The following is a 14008-nucleotide window of genomic DNA, read 5'->3' as shown; positions in this document are numbered from 1 at the left end:
CTATATACGGGGGATACCAGTACAGAGTCAATGTGGAGGCTATATACAGGGGGTACCAGTACAGAGTCAATGTGGAGGCTATATACAGGGGGTACCAGTACAGAGTCAGTGTGGAGGCTATGTATGGGGGGTACCAGTACAGAGTCAATGTGGAGGCTATATACTATGTACCAGTACAGAGGCTATATACTATGTACCAGTACAGAGTCAATGTGGAGGCTATATACGGGGGGTACCAGTACAGAGTCAATGTGGAGGCTATATACTATGTACCAGTACAGAGTCAATGTGGAGGCTATATACGGGGGGTACCAGTACAGAGTCAATATGGAGGCTATATACAGGGGGTACCAGTACAGAGTCAATGTGGAGGCTATATACAGGGGGTACCAGTACAGAGTCAATGTGGAGGCTATATACGGGGGATACCAGTACAGAGTCAATGTGGAGGCTATATACAGGGGGTACCAGTACAGAGTCAATGTGGAGGCTATATACGGGGGGTACCAGTACAGAGTCAATGTGGAGGCTATATATGGGGGGTACCGGTACAGAGTCAATGTGGAGGCTATATACAGGGTGTACCGGTACAGAGTCAATGTGGAGGCTATATACGGGGGGTACCGGTACAGAGTCAATGTGGAGGCTATATACTATGTACCAGTACAGAGTCAATGTGGAGGCTATATACGGGGGTGTACCAGTACAGAGTCAATATGGAGGCTATATACAGGGGGTACCAGTACAGAGTCAATGTGGAGGCTATATACAGGGGGTACCAGTACAGAGTCAATGTGGAGGCTATATACAGGGGGTACCAGTACAGAGTCAATATGGAGGCTATATACGGGGGGTACCGGTACAGAGTCAATGTGGAGGCTATATACTATGTACCAGTACAGAGTCAATGTGGAGGCTATATACGGGGGGTACCAGTACAGAGTCAATATGGAGGCTATATACAGGGGGTACCAGTACAGAGTCAATGTGGAGGCTATATACAGGGGGTACCAGTACAGAGTCAATGTGGAGGCTATATACGGGGGATACCAGTACAGAGTCAATGTGGAGGCTATATACAGGGGGTACCAGTACAGAGTCAATGTGGAGGCTATATACAGGGGGTACCAGTACAGAGTCAGTGTGGAGGCTATGTATGGGGGGTACCAGTACAGAGTCAATGTGGAGGCTATATACTATGTACCAGTACAGAGTCAATGTGGAGGCTATATACGGGGGGTACCAGTACAGAGTCAATATGGAGGCTATATACAGGGGGTACCAGTACAGAGTCAATGTGGAGGCTATATACAGGGGGTACCAGTACAGAGTCAATGTGGAGGCTATATACGGGGGATACCAGTACAGAGTCAATGTGGAGGCTATATACAGGGGGTACCAGTACAGAGTCAATGTGGAGGCTATATACAGGGGGTACCAGTACAGAGTCAGTGTGGAGGCTATGTATGGGGGGTACCAGTACAGAGTCAATGTGGAGGCTATATACGGGGGTACCAGTACAGAGTCAATGTGGAGGCTATATACGGGGGGTACCAGTACAGAGTCAATGTGGAGGCTATATACGGGGGGTACCAGTACAGAGTCAATGTGGAGGCTATATACGGGGGGTACCAGTACAGAGTCATTGTGGAGGCTATATACAGGGGGTACCGGTACAGAGTCAATATGGAGGCTATATACGGGGGGTACCGGTACAGAGTCAATGTGGAGGCTATATACAGGGTGTACCAGTACAGAGTCAATGTGGAAGCTATATACAGGGTGTACCAGTACAGAGTCAATGTGGAGGCTATATACGGGGGGTACCGGTACAGAGTCAATGTGGATACTATATACGGGGGGTACCGGTACAGAGTCAATGTGGAGGCTATATACAGGGGGTACCGGTACAGAGTCAATGTGGAGGCTATATACGGGGGTACCAGTACAGAGTCAATGTGCGGGGGCACCGGTTAGTCGAGGTAATGCGTACATGTAGGTAGAGGTAAAGTGACTATGCATAGGTAATAAACAGAGAGCGTAAAAATGGGGGAGGGTGGGGACAATGGACACATGTGAATATTAAGTTATTAGGATATTTTGTGTTTCCTGTGTATGACTAATTTGTGTGTGTATCTGTTTTTGTCTGCCTCGTGGTGTTAAGTGTAACAGACAGTGTTCTGGAGGTGAACTTCGTGCTCGCCACTCTCTGGCAACTCCAACCTCCGTAACCATAACATCAACAACACAAAACGGTAAATTAACATTAACTGTGAAACATTCAGAGCAGTCATACCTCTTTGTACAGGACCCTGCTCTTTACCCAGAATCCCCTCCTCTCTCCCCAGAGCTCGCTTGCCGCCAGCTCCTGACAACTCGACGAGTGACAACATCGACTCCTACCTCATCGCCATGGAGTCCCTCCGGTACACCCGCAGCTCGGTCGGACCCCCTCGCCCAATCACAACCCAGCCACATGTAGCTTATCACAGTGCAAGGAAGAGGAGGAAGAGACAGAGGACACTGAAAGACCTCCCAGTAAAGAGGTGAGCTTTGTTGTCGAAGGGCTGAGTGGCACAACTGCTGGGTTCAAAATGTAAGACCAACCCCTCTCTCGCTCTCCCACTCAAATCGAATCAAATCTCTCCCTCTCTATCCCTGCTCTGTTCCGCTCCCTGTTTTTCGGGTCAGTCTGTCCCACTGATTCTCAACTGACCAATCAAAGGATCAAGAGCCAGGAAGGGCTGGCCAGCGACAGCGAGGATGATACCCCAGCAGCATCGCTGTGACATTGGGGTGTTGGAACAGGAGCACTGTGTGATTGTGAGACTGTGTGTAAATCCATTTCACACCACTTATGGTATCCCTATGAGGACAAATATTTAAAGAGATTCAGCCTTTTTATTGGACCATGATGATGACATCACCCCGGGGACTCCGGAGTTATGAGGAATTGAACAACAAGCACTTCCTGTTTATGTTGGCATGTCAATGATCAATGTACACAAGCCCTAGAATAAAACAAACACTATTTTCCTGAGTTAGAAAAAATAATTGTTTTATTTACATTCCAGAAAAGTCTACAATTGAAGGAAATGTTTTATGGGTAATTTTTGTGGTTTGTAAAATATTTTTAGATGTCGATTTCTTTCCTTGCTTGTTAAAAGTATGTCTCCATAGACGGAGTAGAGTTTCTTTTGGAACCAAATGTCTGTGAGCCGCTGTTTCCGGGGAGGGGTACTTTGCTGTGTTGCACCTGAAAACTCTTCCCTCTCGTCTGAGGCTTCCTCCTCTCCCTCTTTCGCTCTTTCTCCTCTTTTTCCATCTCCTTCTCCCTCTTCTTCCGTAACTTCTCCTCCTCTTTCTCCCTCCTCTCCTGTTCCCTCCGTCTCCTCCTCCTCTCTCTGGAGCTCAGCTCCTCCTCTTCCTCCCCCCTGACCGTGCACCCCTCACCTGTCCCGTCACTAAAGTCCTGGATCAGGATTTTGGGGACAGGGACTTTAGGTTCCCCTTTCTCCCTGCCCTGTTTGGACTGCTCCCTTTTGAGCCTGCGGAAGAGACCAAATCGCCTGGGGGTGTCGGTTGGTTCTCTGCCTGGTTTGGACACAGTCTGAGGTGGGACAGTGCCTGGGATGCTCCCTGTGACATGTCGTGGTGATTCTGGGTGTTTTGGTACCTGAATTGGAGCTGTGGTGTTAGGTTGTAGTTGGTCGAACTGAATGAGGCCTGCATTTGATTGGTTAGAGTGTGTGAAGGTGGGTTGTGATTGGTTGGGGTCGGTGAAGAGATCCTCAGAGAGCCTTCGAGTGAGCTTCCGTGAGCTGGAGGACTTGCAGTGCCGGAAGTCTCCGGAAGTGGTTGCCAAAGGTCCATCACGGGCCTGAGTCCTTTGGGAGGAGATGTCCGCGTGTGTGGATACTGGGTTGCCAGATCCAGCCTTTGAGTCTGCAGGAGGTGGAGACTCGCTCTTTTCACTCTTACTTTGGGACTTTGGGTTGCCAGGTATGAGAGGGAGGTCAGCTTTCAGTGATTCCCCCTGATGTGATGGTGGAAGGATGTCAGTTGAGGCTTCCTGAGAGGGAAATGTTAATGCTTCCTCTTCTTTCTCTCCTTCACTCTCTCTGACGTTCTGGGTCTCCTGATTCTCCTCTGGATGGATGGTGACTGGACCCTGGGGTTCTTCAGGAATCTTCTGGTCTTGGCCTGCTTGGTCTTGGCCTGAGGTCAACTCTGGAGAAACCTGGCTCTGATTGGCTGGTGATATCCTAGAGAGCTCTGTGTATTGTACCTCTATCTTTGATGCTGTCTCTGTGTGTGTCCAAATTTCATTTGGGGACGCTATGACCGCCTCTATCCCTGTGCTTGTGTCAGTGGTGTCCTCTATCCCTGTGTTTGTGTCAGTGGCTTCCTCTATCCCCGTGTCAGTAGTTTCCTCTGTCCCTGTGTCAGTAGTTTCCTCTGTCCCTGTGTCAGTAGTTTCCTCTGTCCCTGTGTCAGTGGTTTCCTCTGTCCCTGTGTCAGTGGTTTCCTCTGTCCCTGTGTCAGTAGTTTCCTCTATCCCTGTGTCAGTGGTTTCCTCTGTCCCTGTGTCAGTGGTTTCCTCTATCCCTGTGTCAGTGGTTTCCTCTGTCCCTGTGTCAGTGGTTTCCTCTGTCCCTGTGTCAGTAGTTTCCTCTATCCCTGTGTCAGTGGTTTCCTCTGTCCCTGTGTCAGTGGTTTCCTCTATCCCTGTGTCAGTGGTTTCCTCTGTCCCTGTGTCAGTGGTTTCCTCTATCCCTGTGTCAGTGGTTTCCTCTGTCCCTGTGTCAGTAGTTTCCTCTGTCCCTGTGTCAGTAGTTTCCTCTGTCCCTGTCCCTGTGGTTTCCTCTGTCCCTGTGTCAGTGGTTTCCTCTGTCCCTGTGTCAGTAGTTTCCTCTGTCCCTGTGTTAGTAGTTTCCTCTGTCCCTGTGTCAGTAGTTTCCTCTGTCCCTGTGTCAGTAGTTTCCTCTGTCCCTGTGTCAGTGGTTTCCTCTGTCCCTGTGTCAGTGGTTTCCTCTGTCCCTGTGTCAGTAGTTTCCTCTGTCCCTGTGTCAGTAGTTTCCTCTGTCCCTGTGTCAGTAGTTTCCTCTGTCCCTGTGTCAGTAGTTTCCTCTGTCCCTGTGTCAGTAGTTTCCTCTGTCCCTGTGTCAGTGGCTTCCTCTGTGCGCGTCTCTGTCCCTACCTCTATCTCTGACTCTTTCTCTGTCTCTATGTGTGTATCAGCCTCCATCTGTGACCCCAAGTCTGCCTCTACTCTTATGTCTGCCTCTATGTGCATCGCTGACTCATTTTCTCCCTGTGTCTCTGTTTCTGTATGTGCCTCTACCTCAGTTTCTACCCCTGTTTGTCTCTCTGCCTCAGATTTTTTGTCTGTGTGTGTCTCCATTGCTGCCCCTTTGTGTGACTGTGTCTCTGTACGTGCCTCCATCTCCTTGTTGGTATCAGTCTCTGTGTTCGTCTCTTTGTCTCTCTCTCTCAGTGACCCAATGTCTGTTTCTGCCTCTAAGTTTGTATCTGCCTCTTGTTGCGTATCTGTGTGTTGTCCTTTCTGTACCTCAGCCTTCATTTCCTCCTCTGTCTTGGCTTCTGTGTGAATCTGGATCTCTGTCACTGTTTCCTCCTCTGTCTTGGCTTCTGTGTGAATCTGGATCTCTGTCACTGTTTCCTCCTCTGTCTTGGCTTCTGTGTGAATCTGGATCTCTGTCACTGTTTCCTCCTCTGTCTTGGCTTCTGTGTGAATCTGGATCTCTGTCACTGTTTCCTCCTCTGTCTTGGCTTCTGTGTGAATCTGGATCTCTGTCACTGTTTCCTCCTCTGTCTTGGCTTCTGTGTGAATCTGGATCTCTGTCACTGTTTCCTCCTCTGTCTTGGCTTCTGCATGTGTCTCTGTCTCCTTGCGTTCCTCTGCCTCACCCTTTGTCTCTGTCACTATGTGCTCTGTGACGACACGTGCACTCTCTGTTGACTGTTTGCTCAGTACTTCCTGTGTTTCCATGGAGCCTTTACTGTGGTTAGTTTCCTGTGACTGGCTGTCGCTGTGCTGCTCAGAGGCCTGTGTCTCGCTGAATCCACCCTGCTCCTCCTCCTGGCCCTGTGAGGTGACGCGAGGGTCAGAGGTGAGCTCACGCTGCTGGGACGCTACTCCGGCTGAATCTGGAGTCATATGGGTCTTTTGGGTTCTGTCCTGTTCTGATGGTTCTTTGTGTTCTAACGGTTCTCTCAGTTCCACTGGTTCCCTGTCCTCTGTAGTAGGAGGTAGAACACCCTGAGCCCTCACTGGATTACCATCCTTCTCACTTCCTCCACCCAGATCCACTCCCTCGCTTCTCTCCTTCCACGCCTCCTCTGAAACCTTCCTCACCTCTCTGCCTCCCCCCTCCCACTCCCCTGTGTCTGTTTTGCTCCCTCTCTTCCACCTCTTGCGGAGGAGCGAGGGAGACAGGGAGAGGAGGGAGGGCGAGCGAATCGGTGGGATGGACAGGTTTCCTTTCGCCCTCTCCTTCCTGTTCCTCTCCTCCTCCCTCTCTCGAGCCCTCGCCCACGCCATCCGATATCCGTGGCAACGACCCCGGGGATCAAAAGTGGAGGCAGGCCGCTCCTTCCTCCACTTCTCCAGCTCTTTCTCCGTCTGCCTCTCCAGATCCTTACCCGAAAGAGGGACAGAACACACCTGGGTGGGGGTGAAAGGGAGATGGAGAGTTGGTAAAAGTGGGGTAACACAGGTGTGTATTGTACATGCATGGTAGGATAGTTCAAGAATAACCGGTGTACATGAGGCCAGGTGTCTGACCTCTCCGATGAAGGTATCGTCCTCCTGCTGCACCTGCTCCCTCACACCCCTCAGCCTCTCCAGAGTCTCCATCTGGCCCTCGCACTCCTCCCTCTGCTCCACCCGGCCCAGAGCCCTGCGCACCAACACAACCGCCACCTGGAACAACACACGCACTCCTGATGGAGGGGGATGGAGAGGGTGAGAACGAAACACAGGATATGTGGGGAGTGAGAGGTAAGACTAACCAAACCCTTTGTTTGAAAGATACTTTCTTTAGGGCTCACGACAGACAGACAGACGGACGGACGGACAAACGGACAGACGGACAGACAGACAGACAGACAGAGACAGAGACAGAGACAGAGACAGAGACAGAGACAGAGACAGAGACAGAGACAGAGACAGAGACAGAGACAGAGACAGAGACAGAGACAGAGACAGAGACAGAGACAGAGACAGAGACAGAGACAGAGACAGAGACAGAGACAGAGACAGAGACAGAGACAGAGAGGGGAAGAGGGTCTCTGTATGTACTCTGTCATTCAGACAGACAAGATAGGGACAGAAGAGCAGGTGAATGGCAATAATATAAGTATAGATATACTGGATAACATATATGAATGAATAGATAGATGGATAGATTAATTAATTAATTCCCTCCTTCATTAACAGACCGTAGCAGAAGAACAGGTCCCAGACTCGGAGGAGGGTGTTGAATGGCAGGTGGCGTGTGAACAGGCACATCAGCCAATCGGTGGCGAACATCAGAGGCTCCACGCCGTGTCTCTGCAGATGCTTGTGGGTTGCGGGACATGTCTTCTTCAGCACCCAGGTCAGCATGGCCGCATCAAAGAGAACCCCCTCCTACAGACAACATTAGAGAGACAAGTGTCTGGAGAAATGCTATTCAGCTATGTTACAACAACCAAACCCTTTACTGATGAAAAACATATTGATGTACAGTAACAGTCATAGGTTTGGAGACACACACTTATTTATACTATTTTCTACATAGAAGAATAATAGTGAAGACATAAAAACGATGAAATAACACATATGGAATCATGTAGTAACCAAAAAAGCATTAAACAAATCTAAATATATTTTACATTTTAGATTCTTCAAAGTAGCCACCCTTTTCCTTGATGACAGATTTGCACACTCTTGGCATTCTCTCAACCATCTTTATCTGGAATGCTTTTCCAACATTCTTGAAGGAGTTCCTGAGCACTTGTTGGTTGCTTTTCCTTCACTCTGTGGTCCAACTCATCCCAAACCATCTCAATTGGGTTGAGGTCGGGTGACTGTGGAGGCCAGGTCATCTGATACAGCACTCCATCACTCCTCCTTGGTCAAATAGTCCTTATACAGCCTGGAGGTGTGTTGGGTCATTGTCCTGTTGAAAAACAAATGATAGACCCACCAGATGCAAACCATGCTGGTTACGTGTGCCTTGTATTCTAAATAAATCAGAAACAGTGTCACCAGCAAAGTACCCCCACACCATCACACCTCCTCCATGCTTCACGGTGGGAACCACACACGCGAGATCATCCATTCACCTACTCTGCATCTCACAAAGACACTTCAGTTGGAACAAAAATCTCAAATTTGGACTCATCAGACCAAAGGACCGATTTCCACCGGTCTAATGTCCATTGCTCATATTTCTTGGCCCAAGCAAGTCTCTTCTTCTTATTGGTGTCCTTTAGAAGGTGTTTCTTTGCAGCAATTCAACCATGGTCTGATTCACACAGTCTCCTCACACAGTCTCCTCTGAACAGTTGATGTTTAGATGTGTCTATTACTTGAACTCTGTGAAGCATTTATTTGGGCTACAATTTCTGAGGCTGGTAACTCTAATGAACTTATCCTCTGCAGAGAGGTAACTCTGGGTCTTCCATTCCCGGGGCGGTCCTCATGAGAGGCAGCTTCATCATAGCACTTGAAGGTTTTTGCGACTGCACTTGAAGAAACTTTCAAAGTTCTTGACATTTTCAGGATTGACTGACCTTCATGTCTTAAAGTAATGATGGACTGTCATTTCTCTTTCCTTAATTGAGCTGTTCTTGCCATAATATGGACTTGGTATTTTACCAAATAGGGCTATATTCTGTATACCACCCCTACCTTGTCACAACACAACTGATTGGCTCAAACGCATTAACAAGGAAAGGCATTTCACAGATGAACTTTTAACAAGGCACACCTGTTCATTGAAATGCATTCCAGGTGACTACCTCATGAAGCTGGTTGAGAGAATGCCAAGAGTGTGCAAAGCTGTCATCAAGGCGAATGGTGGCTACTTTGAAGAATCTCAAATATCAAATATATTTTGATTTGCTGAACACTTTTTGGGTTCTTTCATAGTTTTGATGTCTTCACTATTGTTCTACAATGTAGAAAAAAGTACAAATAAATGAAATCCCTGGAATGAGTAGGTGTGTCCAAACGGTTGACTGGCACTGTACATATGCAGTTTTCACTCTGTGAGTACTCTTTGGATCACTAATTGACCATGAGCGGTAAGTAACATTATCTTACCAGAAGGGGGCTGTAGTAGTCAGGGAGGTACTGTTCACTAATCTGTACCAGGCACCAGAATGCCTCCTATAGGAGGGGAAAGCAAAGGTAGAGATGGAAGGTTATTACAGGCTGTGACAGAGAGAAAGCTCAAGCTTGCCACCTATCCAGTCCTTTCATGTTGTTCAGGTGGATGGATGGTGATCGTAACCAGGGGCGCAATTTCACTGGGGACTGGGGCGAGGGGGGGACATGTCCTACATTCTGAAATGGCATTTTTATCCCCCCTAATTTTATCATTGGAATGTGATACAAAACGAGGCAACGTGTGCTTTAGGACCATGGGACGCCCCCGAGCGGTCGGGTAGGCTGTTTGGAGTGTTTATCCGACTGGATAAACAATAAGTAATCATAATAATTATGTCCCCCCCCATTTCTAAAACCAAAGTTGCGCCCCTGATTGTAACAGTACCTCAGTAGGCATGTTCATCAGCAGTACAGCTGCTACAGGTCCCTGGGCCTGACAGTATCCCTCGTCAGGCTTCAGCTGAGTAAAGGCCTTCAGCACGCGGAACAGACCACGCTGCCTACCCACACACACACAACACAACACTCAGATCAACCACAACACTGACGGGATAACACCAGACAATGTTTATACAACACTACAAAAAGAACGAGAGATGGAGAAAGATGTGTTGTATGTCATCATCGTTCCATAAATTGTACGAAGTATCATGAGGCTGTTTAACCCATGGCCATCTCTGGAGAGGAACATCTCATGGAAGGGGAACTGGCGGTCTAAGTCTCTCTCGATAATGTCCACACAGCTCTGTAGGGCAGGCCTGGAGTCCAGAGTCTGACAGAGGGAGAGAGATTTACCTGAGAACTTTACTCTACAATATTTGCATATTTACGGTAAGAATACCATAAAGGCCCAGTAAGAATAGTTTATTAGAACTTATCTATATAGTTGAGTTGTTTACTCTATCTTACCTGGTAGAGGTCCTTGTTGCGGTGCATTCTGTCTGTGGCGCCACACAGCAGTGGCCAACATTTAGCCCTGAGGGATGCTGGGATGCCTTTCTGACACTGCTCTTTGACCTGAGAGACCGGTGGAGAGTAAATGCCTGGGTCTGGTGTCCCAGGTTATATCAAAAACGCCAAGTACACACCTTGCTGGACTTCTTTAGTAAGACACGATCCCATTGGCTGATGATGTTGATCCACTTAGTCTCTCTCTGTCTAACGAGCTCAGGAGCAGGGCCTTCACTCCTGACACCGACATATCATAAGCAAAATAAGGTGATCACTTTAAGCATAGCTGTCATAATAACATTTTCAAGTCCATATCTTTCTAGGGCAGGTAACTAACTCCTCACTTGGACTCTTTCCTGTTTCTGAGGACCAAAGTCCTCTCTAAGGCAGCCAATATACCAAAATGTACTGAGTTGAGTCAACTGCACCTTCATGTCTCGTCACAGAGAAAGAGAACACCGTAAAGATACACAGGAAACAGGAAAACCGCATGGTGGGGGTATGACTATCTCCATAGCAACGGGTCAGGATGTTCAAGGACACAGAGTGAGAGAGTGTAGGAGATGACTGTTAAGAGAATGTCTGTTATATTTGTGTTCGGTTATTAGCTGGGTTTATTCTATGAACTAAATAAAGAATGACTTACATTTGTATCTATATAAAAAAAAAAGTACTGTGACGCTGAACTGTGATCTTTCGTGCTACAACTGTTTCTTTGCATGAAGTTGCAAGTTATAGGATGAGTCTTTAGTGTCTTCTGTTCACCAGAAATGTATTATAGCTCTGTTTGTTTCTCTTATCATAACTAATCAATCCTTTAAAGGGCCGTGCAGTTAAAAAGGTGATTTCCCTGCTGTTGTTTTTTAGGATATTTCCACACAGGTCAAAATAACACTGAAATTGTGTAAAAGCTACAGTTGAAGTCGGAAGTTTACATACACCTTAGCCAAAGACATTTAAACTCAGTTTTTCACAATTCCTGACATTTAATCCTCACACAAATTCCCTGTCTTAGGTCAGTTAGGATCACCACTTTATTTTGAGAATGTGAAATGTCAGAAGAATAGTAGAGAGAATGATTGATTTCAGATTGCATTTCTTTCATCACATTCCCAGTGGGTCAGAAGTTTGTAGGAGGCTTGTAGGCCTCCTTGCTCGCACATGCTTTTTCAGTTCTGCCCACAAATTTTCTATAGGATTGAGGTCAGGGCTTTGTGATGGCCATTTTTTAAGCCATTTTGCCACAACTTTGGAAGTATGCTTGGGGTCATTTTACATTTTAAAGACCCATTTGTAACCAAGCTTTAACTTCCTGACTGATGTCTTGAGATGTTGATTCAATCGATCCACATCATTTTTCTTCCTCATGATGCCTTCTATTTTGTGAAGTTCACTAGTCCCTCTTGCAGCAAAGTACCCCCTCTTATTTGTGTAAGAGCTTTTTGAAAAAAAAAAACTATAATTTCAGGCTGTTCAGGTGGGATGGAACTTTTGGCCATATCGTGATGTCACAATGTGATCTGATTATAATAGACCAATGACTGTTCATCTGGGTAAGGGGGTGGGCTCTAGACCATCCTATCCGCCAAGCATGGCTGTGTATGTAAATATCTTCAAATTTGTTTCCTAAAGCCTACATTTGTGGTCACCAACTGGTCGATCGCGTTCAACTGGTCAATCTTCAAGGCATTCCTAGTCGATCACCAAACATTTCTGTAGAAAAGCCAACAATAAAGGCTTGCACTCCTTTTATTATTATTTTTTCCAGGTTGCACTGTTGATGGTAGGTACACTTGATTCAGAAGCCCTGGCAAAGGTAAATTGTTCCCATTTTAAACTATTTAATTTGCCCGAGGACCGGGAGATCTGTGGCTAACTAGAGTGTGCCTACTGCGCTGGCCAATCGGATAGCTCCAATCACAGTTACTACAGCTGCCACAGTAAAGTTTGATACTAGCCTACGTGAGATTTCACTACTTTTAAAACCATGACCAGAGAGAGACTGTCAAAGAATACAGCAAAGAGCTGCTTTTTAATGAGTGAGTTCATGCCTAAGTTTTTATTCAGCACTCTCAACACTGTTTTATTCAACACTATTACAAAACAGAAAACGTGCTTCTCCCTACTTCCACTTGAGCTGCAGCGGCAATTAAATGAGTAACCAAGTGTCTTGATAGCCCTGCGTTTTTATTATTATCTGCAGCTCGTCGTGTCTTTTTTAATATCGAGGAATATTTCACTTTCTCTGGTCATAGGAACAACATGAATTTGTGCATGAGGCAGTGCCACTCGAGTTTCGCCATCAGGTGGAAGACGGTGGGCCCTCTCTCTGGTCAGTCTCACCGGAGGAAAGGAAGGAGAGAGCAGGGACTGTGAGAGGTGGACTATTTGCTGCTCTCTCCATCCTTCCCTGAGCTGCGACTAATGACCTGAAGATCACTGACGTCATGATTTGACCTAGTTTCTTTCCGAGTTCCCAGTTGTCCTGAAAGCACCATGACCATCAGATGCAGGTACCATCAGGCCATTATAATAAAAAAGCAAATTATTTAAATGTATTTACATTTACTGTACAAACCTCATTCCTACACGACTGTCTTTGTTAGATTAATGTTACATTTTTTAAGTCAAGGGAAATAAATTATTACAAGTATTTTTTTGTTATTTTCGCTAAATAAACCCACAGTGATTTATTAGACATACAGTGGTGATTTAAAAATAAAATGAGAAAGACTGTACAAGGGCTTTAAAAAAAAAAAGAGAGAGAGAAAATGTAAACCTTTACAGTGAAGAGTGAGAGAGAGAGAGAACAGAAACAGGTTTTCAGTGCTGCTAAGCCAGAGACTGCTTTGTACTGACCCGGCAGTGGATCCATTCACCAGGATGAAGCCGAAGCGGTCTGTCTCTGTGGCTGGAGTTGGAACACTGACCTCTGACCCCCTGTCAGAACCAGAAATGTCCTCTCCGCTGGGGGGCATCTGAGTCGGAGTGGACGCACTCAGCATCTTACTCTACTGAGAGAGGAAAGGTCCCAGTTTCAAACATTCTCATCACTTCTGTATTGATGGACCAGAGTGTGTCCGTTGTGTGTGTCTGTACTTTATGTGTGTTAGAGCTAAAGTAAGTATACTTATAAGAATACTTATCCTGTATATTAAAACACTTAGATCAAACCTACAGCCTATTGTTACATAAATAAAGTACTTTAACACAATCTAGGCTTCATACATACAGTGTGGTGCTACAGAATCTATCCACAGCATCAACAGATTAAGTTGTTCAATTTGAAGCTGAGGTGAAGCCAAATCTGCTTCCTACCTCGACACTAACTGTGACTGTTACCATATTCGGTAGTTATAAAGTAGCAATGGTGTAAAATCAAATACCTTTGAGTTCTCTCACTCCTCTTTGATCACTGGGTGGAATGCTTGCTAGAGGGAAGTGTTTGGTTAGAACGAGATTGGAAAGAAAGAGAGAAACTTCCGCTATTCAGTCTTGCGCTCTCACAAACTCATATTGGGAAGTCATTATTGTGTGTGTGTATGTATATATATATATATATGTGTGTGTGTGTGTGTCAGTGGTGGCTGGTGGGAGGAGCTATAGGAGGAAGGGCTCATGGTAAAGGCTGGAATGGAATAAATGGAATGGAATCAA

At 46.4% G+C, this 14008-nt stretch overlaps 1 protein-coding gene across 5 annotated transcripts; it reads right to left on the bottom strand.

Moving 5' to 3' along the window:
• Nucleotides 1-3036: 3036 nt before the first annotated feature.
• On the bottom strand, nt 3037-13874 carry LOC109905970 (enolase-phosphatase E1). 5 transcript variants are annotated; one of them, XM_031790143.1, is made up of 11 exons: nt 13738-13873; nt 13211-13365; nt 10489-10588; nt 10310-10417; nt 10066-10172; nt 9786-9900; nt 9335-9400; nt 7465-7654; nt 6809-6966; nt 5129-6688; nt 3037-4840 (listed from the first exon to the last, which is right to left on the bottom strand). In XM_031790143.1, exons 2-11 carry the CDS (start codon nt 13354-13356, stop codon nt 3161-3163), a joined length of 4230 nt encoding a protein of 1409 aa, XP_031646003.1. In that variant the 5' UTR covers nt 13357-13365; nt 13738-13873; the 3' UTR covers nt 3037-3160. The 5 variants fall into 5 exon arrangements, with proteins under 5 accessions (XP_031646003.1, XP_031646001.1, XP_031646002.1 ...); XM_031790142.1 differs by having other exon boundaries at nt 3038-5812; nt 5861-6688; nt 13738-13874; XM_031790141.1 differs by having other exon boundaries at nt 3037-6688.
• Between the last annotated feature and the right edge of the window lie 134 nt (nt 13875-14008).

This window comes from Oncorhynchus kisutch, linkage group LG15 (genome assembly GCF_002021735.2).
Source record: "Oncorhynchus kisutch isolate 150728-3 linkage group LG15, Okis_V2, whole genome shotgun sequence".
Classification (NCBI taxonomy): domain Eukaryota; kingdom Metazoa; phylum Chordata; class Actinopteri; order Salmoniformes; family Salmonidae; genus Oncorhynchus; species Oncorhynchus kisutch.
This window is presented reverse-complemented; position numbering and strand designations above follow the sequence as displayed.

Excerpts from the sequence above, each read along its gene's own strand:
- LOC109905970 (XM_031790141.1), bottom strand. The coding sequence starts at position 13,356 with ATGCTGAGTGCGTCCACTCCGACTCAGATGCCCCCCAGCGGAGAGGAC. Across the intron at positions 10,173-10,309 it reads GCAACAAGGACCTCTACCAG|ACTCTGGACTCCAGGCCTGC; the intron begins GTAAGATAGAGT and ends TCCCTCTGTCAG. Across the intron at positions 7,655-9,334 it reads ACTACTACAGCCCCCTTCTG|GAGGGGGTTCTCTTTGATGC; the intron begins GTAAGATAATGT and ends TGTTGTCTGTAG.